The 18917-nt window shown below is 47.6% G+C and overlaps 1 protein-coding gene across 2 annotated transcripts in view; it reads right to left on the bottom strand.

The window, feature by feature from the left end:
- Window positions 1–18917, bottom strand: part of LOC140428191 (cilia- and flagella-associated protein 44) — a 371239-nt gene that overhangs the window by 280050 nt on the left and 72272 nt on the right. For both annotated transcript variants that reach the window (XM_072514361.1, XM_072514362.1), the window contains one exon: window positions 17108–17272. In XM_072514361.1, the coding sequence (XP_072370462.1) occupies window positions 17108–17272 (165 nt within the window). The remainder of the gene's footprint in view (window positions 1–17107; window positions 17273–18917) is intronic.

Below are 18917 nucleotides of genomic sequence, written 5' to 3'. Positions count from 1 at the left end.
AAGAGACTCTCCCCACTGCGCATGCGCGGGAAACTGACAGCGGCCGCTGACGCTCCCGCGCATGCGCCGGGAAACTGACAGCGGCCGCTGACGCTCCCGCGCATGCGCCGGGAAACTGACAGCGGCCGCTGACGCTCCCGCGCATGCGCCGCATTTCCGCGCCAGCTGGCGGGGCAACAAACGCCATTTCCGCCAGCTGGCGGTGCGGAAATCCCTCCGCCGTCGGCCTAGCCCCTCAATGTTGGGGCTAGGCCGCCAAAGATGCGGAGCATTCCGCACTTTGGGCCGGCGCGATGCCCATCTGATAGGCGCCGTCTTTGGCGCCAGTCGGCGGACATCGCGCCGTTGGGGGAGAATTGCGCCCCTGGTCACCACACTACCAAAAGAATGTAGAGGCTTTGGAGAGGGTGCAGAGGAGGTTTACCAGGATGTTGCCTGGTCTGGTGGGTGTTAGCTATGTGAAAAGCCTGAATAGACTCAAACTGTTTTCATTAGAACGACAGAGGTTGAGAGGCGACCTGATGGAAATCTACAAGATCATGATGGGCATGGACAGATTGGAAGGGCAGGCACTCTTTCCCAGGGTGGAGGGGTCAGTCACTAGGGGTCATAGAACATTACAGCGCAGGACAGGCCCTTCGGCCCTCGATGTTGCGCCGACCTGTGAAACCACTCTAAAGCCCATCTACACTATTCCCTTATCGTCCATATGTCTATCCAATGACCATTTGAATGCCCTTAGTGTTGGCGAGTCCACTACTGTTGCAGGCAGGGCATTCCACGCCCTTACTACTCTCTGAGTAAAGAACCTACCTCTGACATCTGTCCTATATCTCCCCTCAATTTAAAGCTAAGTCCCCTCGTGCTAGACATCACCATCCACAGAAAAAGGCACTCACTGTCCAACCTATCTAATCCTCTGATCATCTTGTATGCCTCAATTAAGTCACCTCTTAACCTTCTTCTCCCCAATGAAAACAGCCTCAAGTCCCTCAGCCTTTCCTCATAAGATCTTCCTTCCATACCAGGCAACATTCTGGTAAATCTCCTCTGCATCCTTTCCAATGCTTCCACATCCTTCCTATAATACGGCGACCAGAATTGCACGCAATACTCCAAATGCGGCCGCACCAGAGTTTTGTACAGCTGCAACATGACCTCATGGCTCCGAAACTCAATCCCTCTACCAATAAAAGCTAACACACCTTATGCCTTCTTAACAACCCTCTCAACCTGGGTGGCAATTTTCAGGGATCTATGTACATGGACACCGAGATCTCTCTGCTCATCCACAGTGCCAAGAATCTTACCATTAGCCCAGTACTCTGTCTTCCTGTTATTCCTTCCAAAATGAATCACCTCACACTTTTCTGTATTAAACTCCATTTGCCACCTCTCAGCCCAGCGCTGCAGCTTATCTATGTCCCTCTGTAACTTGTAACATCCTTCCGCACTGTCCACAACTTCACCGACTTTACTGTCATCTGCAAATTTACTCACCCATCCTTCGACGCCCTTCTCCAGGTCATTTATAAAAATAACAAACAGCAGTGGCCCCAAAACAGATCCTTGTGGTACACCACTAGTAACTGGACTCCAGTCTGAACATTTCCCATCAACCACCACCCTTTGTCTTCTTCCAGCTAGCCAATTTCTGATCCAACCTGCTAAATTTACCCAGAGGGTGGTGAGTGCCTGGAATGCGCTGCCAGGGGAGGTTGTGGAAGCAGGTACATTAACAGCGTACAAAAGGCATCTTGACAAATACATGGATAGGATGGGTACAGAGGGATACGGCACTAAGAAGTGCTGAGGGTTTTGGCCAAAGGTGGTGTCATGACCGGTACAGGCTTGGAAGGCTGAAGGGCCTGTTCCTGTGCTGTATTGTTCTATACATACAGCTGAGAATCCTACACCAAATCTGAGTGGAGCATTCATGTGACATATCTTTTTCTACTTTAAGGGTATCTGTTACTTCAGGCATTTCTTTCTTAAAAAAAATATATTTTATTAAAGTTTTTCGATCAACCAAAAATTTTCCATTTTTACAACTTTGTAACAATATATACATTGATCGTTTTTTAAATAATATATTAACTAACGGCAAGTGCCAACACAAATAAGAAACAAAAAGAAATAATAACATTGAGAAAATAAATATGGACAACTAATATATAACACACAAAAAAACCCCGAAGGCCCAAATGCACCCCCCTCCCCCCTGGGTTGCTGCTGCTATCTTTCCTATTTTCCATTATCGCTCTGCAAGATAGTCGAGGAACGGTTGCCACCGCCTGGTGAACCCCTGAGCCGAAACTCTTAGTGCGTACTTTATCCGCTCCAATTTTATGAACCCTGCCATGTTGTTTATCCAGGCCTCCACACCCGGGGGTTTAGCTTCTTTCCACATAAGTAGAATCCTTCGCCGGGCTACTAGGGACGCAAAGGCCAAAACATCGGCCTCTCTCGCCTCCTGCACTCCCGGCTCATCTGCAACCCCAAATATAGCCCACCCCCAGCTTGGTTCGACCCGGACCCCCACCACCTTTGAAATCACCTTTGCCACACCCACCCAGAACCCGTGTAATACCGGACATGGCCAAAACATGTGGGTGTGGTTCGCCGGGCTTCCCGCGCACCTCCCACACCTATCCTCCACCCCAAAAAACCTGCTCAATCTTGCTCCCGTCATATGCGCCCTGTGTAGAACCGTGAATTGGATCAGGCTGAGCCTGGCACACAAGGACGAGGAATTTACCCTACTTCGGGCGTCTGCCCACAGCCCCTCCTCAATCTCTTCCCCCAGCTCCTCCTCCCATTTTCCTTTCAGCTCCTCTACCATCGTCTCCCCCTCGTCTCTCATTTCCCTGTATATATCGGACACCCTACCATCACCCACCCATGCCCCCAAAATCACTCTGTCCTGGATCCCTTGCGCCGGGAGCTGCGGAAATTCCCTCACCTGTTGCCTCATAAATGCCCTCACTTACATATACCGAAATGCATTCCCAGGTGGCAACCCGTATTTTTCTGTCAGTGCTCCCAGACTCGCGAACGTCCCGTCCAAGAACAAGTCCTTCAGTTTCGCAATTCCTGCTCGCTGCCAAGATTGAAATCCCCCATATATCCTTCCCGGGATGAACCTGTGATTGTTCCTTATCGGGGACCACACTGAGGCACCCGTCACTCCCCTATGTCGCCTCCACTGCCCCCAAATCTTCAGAGTCGCCACCACCACTGGGTTTGTGGTGTATTTTTTCGGGGAGAACGGTAACGGCGCCGTCGCCAGTGCTTTTAAGCTAGTTCCCCTACAGGACGCCATCTCCAGCCTTTTCCACGCCGCTCCTTCTTCTTCCCTCATCCACTTACATATCATTGACACGTTGGCGGCCCAATAATAATCACTCTGACTCGGCAGTGCCAGACCCCCTCTATCCCTACTGCGCTGCAGGAACCCCCTCTTTACCCTTGGGGTCTTTCCGGCCACACAAAGCTCATGATACTTCTGTCCACCTTCTTAAAAAAGGCCTTTGTAATCAGTATGGGGAGGCACTGAAACACAAAAAGAAACCTCGGGAGGACCACCATTTTAACCGCCTGCACCCTGCCCGCCAATGACAGGGGCACCATGTCCCACCTCTTAAAGTCCTCCTCCATCTGCTCTACCAGTCGTGTCAAGTTAAGCTTATGCAAGGTTCCCCAGTTCCTGGCCACCTGGATCCCTAAATACCGGAAATCTCTTGTTACCCTCCTCAACGGCAGATCGTCTATTCCCCTGCCCTGTTCCCCGGGGTGCATCAAAAACAGTTCACTCTTCCCCGTATTCAATTTGTATCCCGAAAACTCTCCAAACTCCCTGAGTGTCTGCATTATCTCAGGCATCCCCTCCACTGGGTCCGCGGCATATAACAGCAAATCATCCGCGTACAATGACACCCGATGTTCTTCTCCTCCTCTAAGTACCCCTCTCCACTTCCTAGAGCCCCTCAGCGCTATAGCCAATGGCTCAATTGCCAACGCAAACAGTAACGGGGACAGGGGGCACCCCTGTCTTGTGCCCCTATATAGTCGGAGTAAGTCGGATCGTTGCCTGTTTGTAATCACACTTGCCACCGGGGCCCCGTACAGGAGCTGAACCCATCTAATGAACCCCTCTCCAAATCCAAATCTCTTCAGTACCTCCCACAGGTAGTCCCACTCCACTCTATCAAATGCCTTCTCTGCATCCATAGCCACCACTATCTCCGCCTCCCCCTCCGGTGGGGGCATCATCATCACCCCCAACAACCTTTGTATATTGGTATTCAACAGCCTCCCTTTAACAAACCCTGTTTGGTCACCATGCACCACCCCAGGGACACAGTCCTCCATCCTTGCTGCCATCACTTTGGCCAATAACTTGGCATTTACATTCAGGAGGGAGATAGGCCTGTATGACCCGCACTGCAGCGGGTCTTTGTCTCTTTTCAGGATCAGTGATATCGCCGCCTCCGACATCGTCGGGGTAGTGACCCCCTTTCCTTAGCCTCATTGACGGTTCTCGTCAGAAGTGGGGCCAGCAGGTCCACATATTTCCTATAAAATTACACCGGGAACCCATCTGGTCCCGGGGCCTTCCCTGCCTGCATGTTCCCGATTCCTTTTACCACCTCCTCCACCTCAATCTGCGCTCCCAGTCCTGTCATCTCCTGCTCCTCAACCTTCGGGAACTCCAACTAGGAAATGCATCATTCCTTCTTTCCCTTCCGGGGGTTGGGACTTATACAGCCTCTCATAGAATACCTTAAACACCCCGTTCACCCTCTCCGCTCTCTGTTCCATCCTTCCCTCCTCATCTCTAACCCCTCCGATCTCTCTCGCCGCCCCCCTCTTCCGAAGTTGTTGGGCCAGCAGTCGGCTCGCCTTCTCTCCATATTCATACTGCACTCCCTGTGCCTTCCTCCATTGCATCTCCGCCTTACCCGTGGTCAACAAGTCAAAGTCCGTGTGTAGTCTCCGTCTTTCCCTGTATAGCCCTTCGTCCGGAGCCTCCGCATATTGCCTATCCACTCTCAGAATCTCCCCCATCAGTCTCTCCCTTTCTTTACCCTCTTGTTTCCCCTTATGGGCCCTTATGGAGATCAGCTCCCCTCTAACCACCGCCTTCAGCGCCTCCCAGACTACTCCCACCTGGACCTCTCCGTCATCATTGACCTCTAGGTATCTTTCAGTACATCCCCTCACCCTTCCACATATCCCCTCGTCCGCCAACAGTCCCATGTCCAATCTCCAAAGTGGGCGCTGCTCCTTTTCCTCACCTAGTTCCAGATCTACCCAATGTGGGGCATGATCTGAAATGGCTATAGCCGAATACTCCGTTCCTGCCACCTTCGGGATCAGCGCCCTTCCCAGGACAAAGAAGTCTATCCGGGAGTACACTTTATGGACGTGGGAGAAGAAGGAAAACTCTTCACTCCTCGGTCTAGTAAATCTCCAGGGATCCACTCCTCCCATCTGCTCCATAAAGCCCTTAAGCACCTTGGCCGCTGCCGGCCTCCTCCCGGTCCTAGATCTGGACCGGTCCAGCCCTGGGTCCAGCACCGTGTTGAAGTCCCCCCCCATTACCAACTTTCCCATCTCCAGGTCCGGGATGCGCCCCAACATACGCTTCATAAAGTTCGCATCATCCCAGTTCGGGGCATATACGTTCACCAGCACCACCGCTTCACCTTGCAACCTGCCACTCACCATCACGTACCTACCCCCACTGTCCACCACTATGGTCTTTGCCTCAAACGACACCCGTTTCCCCACCAGTACTGCCACCCCTCTATTTTTCGCATCCAAGCCCAAGTGGAATACCTGTCCCACCCATCCTTTTCTTAATCTGACCTGATCCGCCAGTTTCAGGTGCGTCTCCTGAAGCATGACCACGTCTGCCTTTAGCTTCTTTAGGTGCGCAAACACCCTTACCCTCTTAATCGGCCTATTCAAACCTCGCACGTTCCACGTGATCAACCGGGTTGGGGGGCTCTTTACCCTCCCCCCATCATCGACTAGCCATCCCCTTTTTTAAACCAGCTCCTCGCCCGGTTCCCACGCATCCGCTTGTCCCCCAGACGGCGCCCTCCCGTCCCGACCATCCCATCCCGTAACAGCTCCCCTTTAGCAGCAGCAACCCAGTTAATCCCCCCCCCTGCTAGACTCCCCTCTAGCTTGATTGCTCCCCCCATATTGCTTCCGGGCGTCAGCAAACTCTGGCTGACCTCGGCTTCCCCTGTTTATCCTTAGCCTCCCTGCGTGTGAGGCCTCCTCCTTCCTGCGCTCCCTTTTCCCGCCACAGTTTCCATAGCGCGGGAACAAAGCCCGCGCTTCCCTCTCGGCCCCGCCCCTAATGGCGCATCTCCCTCTCTCCTTCCCCATCCCCTTCCCCACCGGCGCCCACATTTCTTCATGTCCCCCCCCTCGAGGGGGAAAAAATTCCCCCATCTGATTTACAATTCCTTGCCACCACCTCGCTACTTAATTTCAAACATCCTTTCCCAAATCTAGTCCAACTTCTCCTCTTGAATAAATGTCCACGCCTCCTCTGCCGTCTCGAAGTAGTGGTGTTTGCCCTGGTGTGTAACCCACAGCCTTGCCGGCTGCAACATTCCGAATTTCACTTTCTTCCTGTGGAGCACCGCCTTGGCCCGATTGAAACTCGTCCTCCTTCTCGCCACTCCGCACTCCAATCTTGATACACGCGGATCACCGCATTCTCCCACCTGCTGCTCCGTGTCTTCTTAGCCCATCTCAGGACCATCTCCCTGTCCTTGTAGCGGTGGAATCTCACCACTATTGCTCGTGGTATTTCCCCTGCCTTTGGTCTTCTCACGAGGGCCCGGTACGCTCCCTCCACTTCCAGGGGGCCCGTCGGGGCCTCAGCTCCCATTAAGGTATGGAGCATCGTGCTCACGTACGCCCCAACGTCCGCTCCCTCTGCCCCTTCGGGAAGACCCAAAATCCTTAAGTTCTTCCTCCTCGAGCTATTTTCCAGGGCTTCCAGTCTCTCCATACACCTCTTGTGAAGTGCCTCGTGCGTCTCCGTCTTCACCACCAAGTCCTGTATCTCGTCCTAATTTTCGGCAGCCTTTGCCTTCACTCCACAGAGCTGCATCTCTTGGGTCTTTTGCGTCTCCATCAACCCCTCAATCGCCTGCAGCATCGGCGCCAGCACCTCCTTCTTGAGCTCCTCCACACATCGCCGGAGGAACTCCTGCTGTTCCAGGCCCCATACCAACTGGGCTCCCTCAGCTGCCATCTTGCTTCTCCCTTCTCTTCTCTGCCGCTGCTGCAGAGGATCCTCCGCAATCTGGCCACTACTATCACTTCTTTCCATCCACACCCGGGGGGACTCCTTCCTATGTCGCCTCACACTGGGTTTAGCCTTTGAAAATTTCTGTTGGGGCTCCCGATAAGAGCCCAAAAGTCCGTTGAAATGGGAGGTGCCGAAACGTGTGACTTAGCTGGTCATCGCCGCACCCGGAAGTCACTTCAGGCATTTCTTACCAACAATAAGAAGCCTTAGCCCATTCCACACAGCCATTCGCAATTTTACAAGTTCTTGATTTCAAACATGCTATCCTCAACCTGGCAAATTGAGATTATAGATAGCAGCTGATACTTTTTGCTGTACTTCGGTACATGTGACAATAAATCAAATCAAATCCAGTTTATTTTCTCTAGTCACAGAGTACGCAAACATGGAAGCTGTGATATACCTTAATGAAACACTGGTGCAGCCTCTACTGGAGGACTGTGTGTCCCATTCTGGGCACCACACTTCAGGACGTGAAGGCATTGCAGAAGATGCAGAAAAGATTCATGAGAATGGTTCCAAGGATGAGGAACTTCAGTTACGTGGAGAAGTAGGGACTTTTTTCTTTGGAGAAGAAAAGCTTGAGAGGAGATTTGATAGAGGGGTTCAAAATCCTGAGGGCTCTGGACAGAGTAGATAGAGAGATGAGTTGTTCCCATTGATGGAAGAATCAACCGGCGATCGCACATTTACTGTAATTGGCAAAAAAAACAATGGTGACATGAGGAAAGACATTTTCATGGAGTGAGAGGTTAGGATCCGAACGCACTGCTTAGAAGGGTGATGGAGGGAGATTCAGTCGAGCCTTTTAAAAGGGAAACGATCATTTTCTAAAAAAGAAAGATTTTCCGGGGAGTGGCATTGGTTGTCTCTTGCAAAGAGGCAGCCCGACATAACAGGTTAAATGGCCTCATTTTGTGCTGCAAACATTCTACAGTTTTTTTTTGTAAAATATTTTTATTCTCCATTTTCACATTTTCTTCAGGATTTACACCCCACCAACAAGCAGTTGGCTGAGCCTGGCGCAAGAGGAGGAAGAATTAACCCTACTCAGGGCATCAGCCCACAGATAGACCCTCATCTATCTCCTCCCCAAGCTCCTCCTCCCACTTGCCCTTTAACTCCTCCACCGAAGCCTCCTCCTCTTCCGTCAGCTCCTGGTAGATCGCCGAAACTTTGCCTTCTCCAACTCATACACCCGAAATCACCCTGTCCTGAATCCCCTGTGCCAGGAGCAGCGGGAATTCCCTCACCTGCCGACTCACAAACGCCCTCACTTGCATGTACCTGAAAGCGTTTCCCGGGGGTAGCCCAAACTTCTCCTCCAGCGCCCCTAGGCTCGCAAACGTCCCATCGATGAACAGGTCCCCCATACTTCTAATCCTTGCCCGATGCCAGCTCCGAAGCCCCCCATCCATCCTTCCCGGGACGAACCGATGATTCTCCCGAATTGGTAACCAAACCGAGGCTCCAACCTCGCCCCTGTGTCGCCTCCACTGCCCCCAGATCTTCAGCGTTGCCTCCACCACCGGACTCGTGGTGTACCTTGTCGGCGAGAGAGGCAGCGGTGCCGTCACCAGCGCCCTCAGGCTCCTGCCCACACAGGACGCCATATCTAGCCTCTTCCACGCCACTCCCTTTCCCTCCATTACCCACTTACGGATCATCGCCACATTGGCTGGCCAATAATAGCCGCACAAATTCGGCAGCGCAAGCCCCCCCCCCCTTGCTACGTCCAGAAACACTCTCTTCACCCTCGGGGTCTTATTCGCCCACACAAAACCCATTATGGTCCTACTTACCCGTTTGAAAAAGGCCTTGGGGATCATAATGGGAAGGCACTGAAACACAAAGAGAAACCTCGGGAGGACCGTCATTTTGACCGACTGCATCCTACCCACTAGCGAGAGTGGAAGCATATCCCATCTTTTAAAATCCTCCTCCATCTGCTCCACCAACCGCGTCAAATTGAGCCTGTGCAGGGCCCCCCAACTCCTGGCTACTTGGATCCTTAGATACCAAAAGCTCCTTTCCGCTCTCTTCAGCGGTAGCTCATCTTTCCCCCTTCCCTGGTCTCCTGAATGCACCAGAAAGAGCTCACTCTTCCCTACGTTGAGTTTATACTCCGCAAAGTCCCCAAACTCCCTTAGTATCCGCATGACCTCCGCCATCCCCTCCACTGGATCTGCCACATTCAGCAACAGGTCGTCAGCATACAACGACACCCGGTGTCCCTCTCCCCACTGGACCAGTCCCCTCCATTTCCTGGACTCCCTCAGTGCCATGGCCAGAGGCTCAATTGCCAGTGCAAACAACAAGGGGGATAGGGGGCACCCTGCCTCGTCCCCCGGTACAGCCGAAAGTACTCCGACCTCCGCCGATTCGTAGCCACACTCGCCACCGGGGCTCTATATAGCAGCCTGACCCAGCTGATGAACCCCTCCCCGAACCCAAACCTCCGCAACACTTCCCAAAGATACTCCCACTCCACCCGGTCAAAGGCCTTCTCCGTGTCCATAGCTGCCACTACCTCCACTTTCCCCTCCACCGGGGCATCATAATCACATTGAGGAGCCTCCGCACATTTGTATTTAATGGCCTACCCTTCACAAATCCCGTCTGGTCCTCATAAATCACCCCCGGGACACAGTCCTCAATTCTCGTAGCCAGCACCTTCGCCAGCAACTTAGCATCAGCATTGAGGAGCGAGATCGGTCTATACGACCCACATTGCAGTGGATCCTTGTCCCGCTTCAGGATCAAAGAAATCAGCGCCCTAGACATTATCGGGGGCAAGGTCCCCCCCTCCCTCGCCTTATTGAAAGTCCTCACTAGCAACAGGCCCAGCAGGTCCACGTATTTCCTGTAGAATTCAACCGGGAACCCAGCTGGCCCCAGGGCCTTCCCTGCCTACATGCTCCCCAATCCTTTAACCAGCTCCTCCAGCCCAATCGGCGCCCCCAAACCAACCACCTCCTCCTCCTCCACCCTTGGGAACCTCAGCTGATCTAGGAATCGTCGCATCCCCTCCTCCCCCGCTGGGGGCTCAGACCTGTACAGATCCCCATAGAAGTCCCTAAATACCTTGTTTATTCTCACCGCACCGTATTCCCCCCTCTATCCTTAACTCCACCAATCTCCCTCGCTGCCTCCCTCATTACGAAGCTGATGTGCCAACTTGCCTTCTCCCCATACTCATACGTAGCCCCCTGCGCTTTCCTCCACTATGCCTCTGCTTTCCCCGTGGTCAACAGGTCGTATACACACCCATTTATAAACACCCATTTCTTAAAGGTACATTTCTTAAACATCCATTTCTTTAAGGTACTCACACATGACACCTCCCCCCAAGAAAAAAAACCCCATCAACTGCAAGATGGTTTCATTTTTCACCTTTTCACTATCCTTTAAGAAATGCACACAGTAAATATACTTTTTCATTTCAAAAAGCAACACAATCAAACAGGTATAATAATATAGTCCTCTTTTTTTTCTTCTTCCTCCTCCAACTGAAATCCTACTTGATTGACAGTCTCTTTGAACAAGAAGGTCTCTGCACGATCCATCCATTTCTCTACGCCTCGGCATTTCTCTTTAAAGTCAGATACTTTAGTTCAATCTGATCACAGAGTCCCTTGCAATTCTCCAACACAGGAGCATTGGTTATCACAGCTTTCAAGCCGTCAAATACGTGTTGAAACTCCGCTGTCCACTGACATTTTTGACGTTTCTTCAGCAAGTCCATCAGTGGAGCAATCACGCTACAAACCTTTTGCATAAATGTTCGATCAAATCCACTCATGCCAAGAAATCGCATTAGTTCCCTTTGTGATGAGGGTATTGGAAACTCCTCAATAATTGTTGTCTTCACATGCCATTCGATCCTGTCCATTTGTATGGCCAAGGAAAGTGACTTGGGCTTTTCCGAATTCACTTTTAGCTCGGTTTATCACCAGACCCGCCTCCTGAAGTCGATCGAATAACTCCATCAGATCTTTTAAATGTTCTTTCCATGTCTGGTTGAAAATTACCAGATCGTCAATGTATGCCGCATAATTGGGTGATCTTGAAACAACTTTGTTAGTTAACAGTTGAAATGTGGCTGGGGCGTTTTTCATGCCAAATGGCATAACTTTGAATTGGTATATACCATCTGGAGTCACAAAAGCTGACATTTCCTTCACCCTTTTGGATAAAGGTACCTGCCAGTGACCTTTAAGTAAATCCAGTTTGGAAATAAAAGCTGATTGTCCCACTTTCTCAATGCAATCCTCCAAATGTGGGATAGGATTAGAGTTTGTTCTTGTAACTGCATTAACCTTTCTATAGTCCACACACAACCACTGGGTACCGTCTGGTTTAGGTACCATCACTATGGGTGAGCTCTACTGGCTGCAACCCACTTCAATTATGCCATTTTTAAGCATACTCTCAATCTCTGTGCCAATTTTAAAGGGTTATGTCTGTATGGATGTTGTTTGATTGGAACAGCATTTCCCACATCTACATCATGTATAGCCATTTTAGTATTCCCAATTTATCTCGACAAACTTGCCCACGTGATATCACTAACTTTTTCAGGTCAGTTTGTTTTTCCTCTGGAAGGTAACTCAACAATTTATGCCAATTTTTAAGAACATCCTCATTTTCCAATTTAATTTGAGGTATGTCAAATTCACAGTTATGTGGATTTGGTTTGTCACTTTGAGTTAGAATCTTAAAAACCTCCTCCTTTTTCTCTCCTTCCCTTTCAAAGTACCTTTTAAGCATATTCACATGACACACTCGGTGAGTCTTCCTTCTATCTGGTGTTTTTAATCACATAATTCACCTCACTTAATTTCCTTTCAATTTGATAAGGTCCACAAAACCTAGCTTTTAAAGGCTCATCTACCACTGGTAGCAACACAAAAACTTTATCTCCAATGGATAAGCTACGAACTTTGGATTTCTTGTCCGCTACCCATTTCATCGCATGTTGTGCACCTTTTAAATGCTGTCTAGCCAATTCACCTGCTCTTTTTAATTGTTCTCTAAAATTTGTCATGTAATCCAATAATGTAAGTTCCGATTTTTCACTCACCAATTTTTCCTGAATCAATTTAAGTGGTCCACTTACCTCATGACCAAACATTAGTTCAATAGGACTAAATTTGGTTGACTCATTAGGTGCATCCCAAATTGCAAACAGTACAAATGGAATTCCTTTATTCCAATCCTCTGGATAATCTTGACAATAAGCCCTCAACATTGTCTTTAATGTCAGATGCCACCTTTCTAACGCTCCCTGCGAATCTGGATGGTACGCAGTTGATTTAAATTGTTTTATTCCTAAGCTATCCATAACTTCTTTGCATAAACATGAGGTAAAAATTTGATCCTTGATCCGATTGTACTTCTGTGGGTAGTCCATATCCAGTAAAGAATTTAAGCAACTCCTCCACAATCTTTTTAGCTGTAATATTATGTACTGGAATGGCCTCTGGAAACCTAGTAGATACATCCATTATAGTCAAAAGATATTGATTCTCACTTTTTGTTTTAAGAAAGGTCCTACGCAATCAATTAGGACCCTTGTAATAGGTTCCTCAAATGCGGGAATGGGTATTAAGGGCGCTGGTTTTATTACTGCTTGAGGTTAGGGAAACTCACTTGACATGTGTGACATGATTGACAAAATTTAACTACATCTTTATGCAGTCCAGGCCAATAAAAATTTGGATTTTAGCATGAGTTTTCCTTATTCCCAAATGACCTCCCACTGGTACCTCATGTGCAATTCGCAACACCTCCTTTCTATACTCTACCGGCAATACTACTTGATGAACTTCTGCCCACTTTTCATCCGCCTGCATATGTAAAGGTCTCCATTTTCTCATCAAGACATCACTTTTACGGTAATAACACACTGGTATACACGCAGATTCTTCTTCTGTGTATGCTTTCTGATACATCTGTTTTATTTCTATATCTTTCTGTTGTAACTCCGCCAATTTTCCTGAACTAAAAATATCCGCCTCATCCTCCACCTGTTCTTGTTCTTTTTCAACTATCTGATCAAAAATCGTTTCTGATAATTGCACTTCAACTTCATCTTCACTCTTTGATTTCTCCTCTTGTCTGAACCTGTGACTTTGCGACATTGTCACTACACAATCCGGAAAATTCCCAGGATATTCGTCCTTCAACACGTCAGTTGTCCGATTTTCCACTGGCTTATCAACCACAGTAAGCATCACTCCCACCTGCGATCCAGCTATATCATTACCCAAGATAAACTGTATTCCTGGACAAGATAGTTTCTCTATTACTCCTACTACCACTTCACCACTATTCACTGGACTTTCCAGCCTGAGCTTATATAATGGAACACTGCTCCTCTCACCCTGAATTCCACATATTACCACCTTTCCTGGCAACATTCTTCCCAAACTACATAACTCCTCATCCCTTACCATTAAAGATTGACTAGCTCCCGTATCTCTTAAAATTGTGACTTCTTTACCAGCTCCTCCTGATACCTACACAAGTAAATTCTTTAAAGACATCTGGCACCTTCTTATCAATCACCTCTTGATCAGGCTGTACAATCTTTTGCACCTCCTTTGCTTCACTTGGGCTTTCCTTTACCACTCTAACAAACCCCACTGTCTTATCCTGTTCTACCAATCAGCCTTCCCAGTACTTTTCTTCAACCACCAACACTGCGACTTTACATGGCCTAGTTTATTACAGTGAAAACATTTGAAACTTTTCATGTCTCTTCCACCCTCCTGGATTTCTTTTTCAATCTGAGGTACACTCGCCTTATTATCTCCCATCAGATCACCTTTTCCTTTACCATTTGAGTATTTCTCATGTCCCCAGTTTCTGTCCCTCACAGGCTGAAACTGATGTCGGAAACCAAGCTTTGATTTATGAACTAATTCATAATCATCTGCCATTTCTGCTGCTACTCTCGCAGTTTTAACCCTCTGCTCTTCCACATGAGTTCTCACTACATCAGGAAATGAATTTTTAAACTCCTCCAAAAGTATAATTTCTCTGAGAGCTTCATATGTTTGGTCTATTTTCAAAGCCTTTATCCACCTATCAAAATTACTCTGTTTGAGCCTTTCAAACTCCATGTATGTTTGACCAAATTCTTTCCTTAAATTTCTAAACCTTTGTCTGCAGGCTTCAGGCACTAGTTCATATGCACCTAAGATGGATTTTTTCACCTCCTCATACGTCCCAGATACCTCCTCCGGTCATGATGCAAATGCTTCACTAGCCCTACCTACCAGCTTTGTTTCAATCAGTAATACCCACATGTCCTGTGGTCATTTCATTTGTTTAGCTACCTTCTCAAATGAAATGAAAAAGGCTTCCACCTCCTTCTCATCAAACCTTGGCAATGCTTGGACATGTTTAACTAGATCCCTACCACGCCTTCGACTTTGACGCTCTTTCTCACTATCCTCATCACTATCATCCAACTGTACGTTTCCCTTCACATCTGCCAATTTTAACTGACTGCCATGTTTCATGGCTATTTTCTGAAGTTCAAACTCTCTCTCTTTATCTTTTCCCCTGATCTGTATCTCCCTTTGTCTTTCTTTTTGTTCTGCTAAGGCTATTCTTTCTTTTCTCCTTTCTTCTCTCTCCTTTTCTTTTTCCTCTCTCTCTCTTTCGTATTCAAGCTGCTTTAATTGTTTCTCATGTTCCATTTGTTTAATTTGTAACCAAATTTTTGCCATTTCCAACGAGTCAAACTATATCTCAGGCAACTTTAAATGCTTAGCCACCGCCATAATTACCTCATCTTTTTGCATTTTTTCAGGTAATGGTAACTGCAATGTTTTTGCCAAATCTAACAGTCTGCTTTTAGTCTCTGTCCGTGAGGTACTGCATGTGACCGTCTCCACCCCCAAAAACTTCAGAGCCTCTGAAAGAGCCATTGTCCACAACACACTCCTTACTTAAACTAGAATACCACACCTGAAAAGCAACCACAATATGCTCACCCCTCACTGTCTTTAAGTTCACAAAGTCAATCCAATAGATAGACTTTTATCCCCCTCGGGCCCCCAATTTGTTATGGGCCAGGGTTTAGAGAACCCCAAAGTGGATCATGGAGTTCACCTGACCCACAACTTTTAATAGATTGTGGTATGGGGAGCACACGGCCCACTCTACAGGGGTGGGACAGCAGAAATGGAAAAGTATTTTTAAAAGCAAAACAATGTTTATTCTATGAACTCAAGTTAATCTTTTTAAAACATAGAGTGAATATCTTAGCAACCATTAATTCAAATACAGCCCCCAAAGAATACAACACTAAGTAATCCTTAAGCTGTCCTTTTAACATCCATAAGACTTTCAAAAAAAAATTTAAACAGAAGCACATCAGGTTAAAGTCACTACTGAGGGAAGTTGTTTAAACAGAAGCACATCAGGTTAAAGTCACTACTGAGGGCAGTTGTTAAGTTTTAAATCACCAAAGGATCGATTTACAGTTTTTAGATTACAGAGAGAGAGACTGATACTCCTTCTGGCTGTGATTGCAGCTATCCAGCTCTGAAAATGAAACTAAAACACACCCTGCAGCAAACAGCCTAAAATGAAAGTAAAAGCTAACAGACAGCCCAGCTCCACCCACTCTCTGACATCACTGCAGTAATAAACACCTATTTCTGAAAGGTACTCTCACTACAGATATTTATATACACACCCATTTATAAACACCCATTTCTTAAAGGTCCATTTCTTAACCACCCATTTCTTAAAGGTACTCTCACATGACAAGGGTAACTACAGAACTAACCCCCTAATCATTCACACTGATCCCTCCGACTACCCTCAGACCACTCTTATTCCCCTCCAACTCCGTGGCCTGTCTCCACCTTGTGATGCCTGGCCCAACCTGACTAGCCTCAAAGGTGACCAGACTGGCCCCCAGCCTGACACTGCCTCCTGACCTGACCACCCCACTTACCCACCAACCCACTCACCGAATTGCCACCCTACCCACCTGCTATCCTGACCCCTCACCGATCCAATCCCTCATGCACACACATTCACGCTTTAATTTTTCATAGAAGCTTTGGGATATAAAGGTAATGAAGTTATACTAAAATTGACAATAAATAGTGTTTCCTTGTGTTTTGTGTGATAAAGGAGGCAAAATGTGAAGACAAATTTTGAATTGGAAAAGCCAGAGAGCAGAAAAATGATACAACCTTATCTGAATAATTCATGTGCATTAGAAATTATGGAAAAAATAGAAACTGTGGGCTGAAAGATTTGTGTTTTCCTCATAAAAATAACTTGCAGAATAAATATGGCTGTGATGTTGGGTAAGTACTGAGGACAGGGTTTACACTTACTTGGTATTGTACAGTCCAATGTGTGGGGATGGAGGGCACCCAAAAATGAATAAGATATTGGCAGAGATTCGCCAACACAGTCAAGTTGTGGGGATTGCCACTTCAGAATTTCTTCATGTCATGCTCTGACAATGCCATAACTGCAGTTCTTATGATGCTAAGTACACGGGCGACCATTAATGATTGCTGTACTGGAGATTTCCACATTGTCTAATTAAATGAATCAGTTCAGGAAACCACAACCTCAAAATTTAAAAAGAAAAAACTGGCTTGTCGGCATTGTCGTTTTGTCTGTGACAGGAATAAAGTGCATCGCAAATGAAATATGATAGCCCACTCTAATGTTCAGACTGGAGTGAAATTTGTTCAGCTATAGGGTTGAATACCTGTTACTACTCACCCGCACACATCCATCAGCTCCAACAGTGATAAGTTCTCCCTCATCCAGTACAAACTGATTTATAGGTCCATGATGACACGGCTTGCCATCCCTTCTGCAGAGTTCCACTTTGATAAGACCACCATCCCACAACAACATATTGCCCCATTCAGAGCCAGACACTACCTGCAAGAAAGGAGGACACAAATACAATTAGACAGATTATAGAGTTTTACGCCGCAGCAAGAGGCCCTTCAGCACATCCACTCTGCACCGGCCATCAACACCTACCTATTCTTTTTTTTTTTTTTAAATAAATTTAGAGTATCCAATTATTTTTTTTCCAATTAAGGGGCAATTTAGCATGGCCAATCCATCTAACCTGCACATCTTTGGGTTGTGGGGGTGAAACCCATGCAGACACGGGGAGAGTGTGCAAACTCCACATGGACAGTGACCCAGGGCCGGGATTCGAGCCCAGGTCCCCAGCACTGTAGTCCCAGTGCTAACCACTGTTCCCCATGCTGCCCTCCCTATCTATTCTAATCCCATTTTCGAGCACTTGCTCCGTAGAATGGGTGAACGTTGCCTTGGTCAACTCTGATCTCTCATTTCATATGACTAAAAGCAAGATTCACTGTTTGTTCATATAAAGTTGTTCTGCATAAATTGGCAGCCAGGTTTGCCTGCAAAACAACGGTTATATGTCAAAATTGTTTAATTGGCTGTGAAAATTAGGGATATCCAGAGACCGGAAAAATAATTTGTAGCTCCTCTTTTGCGTCGGTTTAGTTTCAACCATTTTTCTTTGTGGAATAATTTATTTCCATTAGACTAAGCTAATGTTACTAAATAGGCCACAATTACCCAAAAAAAACTTCAGGAGGTTGCAGCCTTCATCACTGTGCAGCACTCAAGAATTCACAATTATCAAGCCTGCACAAGTACCCCGAGGCTTCGTGATGCACTCTACTGAAAAATCATTCCCAGGATCTTACGCCTGAATTATGATCCCGTTCACCGAGTAGATTTATCTCGAGAGAATCAGGGATGCATCGTATTTATAGTTCAGTCAGATCATAGAATTTACAGTGCAGAAGGAGGCCATTCGGCCCATCGAGTCTGCACCGGCTCTTGGAAAGAGCACCCTACCCAAGGTCAACACCTCCACCCTATCCCCATAACCCAGTAACCCCGCCCAACACTAAGGGCAATTTTGGACACTAAGGGCAATTTATCATGGCCAATCCACCTAACCTGCACATCTTTGGACTGTGGGAGGAAACCGGAGCACCCGGAGGAAACCCACGCACACACGGGGAGGATGTGCAGACTCCGCAAAGACAGTGACCCAAGCCGGAATCGAACCTGGGACCCTGGAGCTGTGAAGCAATTGTGCTATCCACAATGCTACCGTGCTGCCCTGTTTTCATGGAACCTATATGCCATACTGGTGTTGAAAGTTGGGATAAAGGGGTCCTTTTCAGGATGGCAGTCGGTGACTAATGGTGTGCCTCAGGGGTCGGTGCTGGGCCCACAACTTTTCACAATATACATTAATAATCTGGAAAAAGGAACTGCGGGCACTGTTGCTACGTTTGCATATGATGCAAAGATATGCAGAGTGAGAGGTAGTATTGAGGAAGCCGGGGAGGGGGGGTGGCTGCAGAAGGACTTGGACAGGCTAGGAGAGTGGGCAAATAAGTGGCATATGGAATACAATGTGGAAAGGTGTGAGGTTATGCAAATTGGTAGGAAGAATGGAGGGACAGATTATTTTCTAAATGGGGAAAGGCTCAGGAAATCAGAAGCACAAAGGGACTGAGGAGTC

Source organism: Scyliorhinus torazame, chromosome 8 (genome assembly GCF_047496885.1).
Source record: "Scyliorhinus torazame isolate Kashiwa2021f chromosome 8, sScyTor2.1, whole genome shotgun sequence".
NCBI lineage: Eukaryota > Metazoa > Chordata > Chondrichthyes > Carcharhiniformes > Scyliorhinidae > Scyliorhinus > Scyliorhinus torazame.
This window is presented reverse-complemented; position numbering and strand designations above follow the sequence as displayed.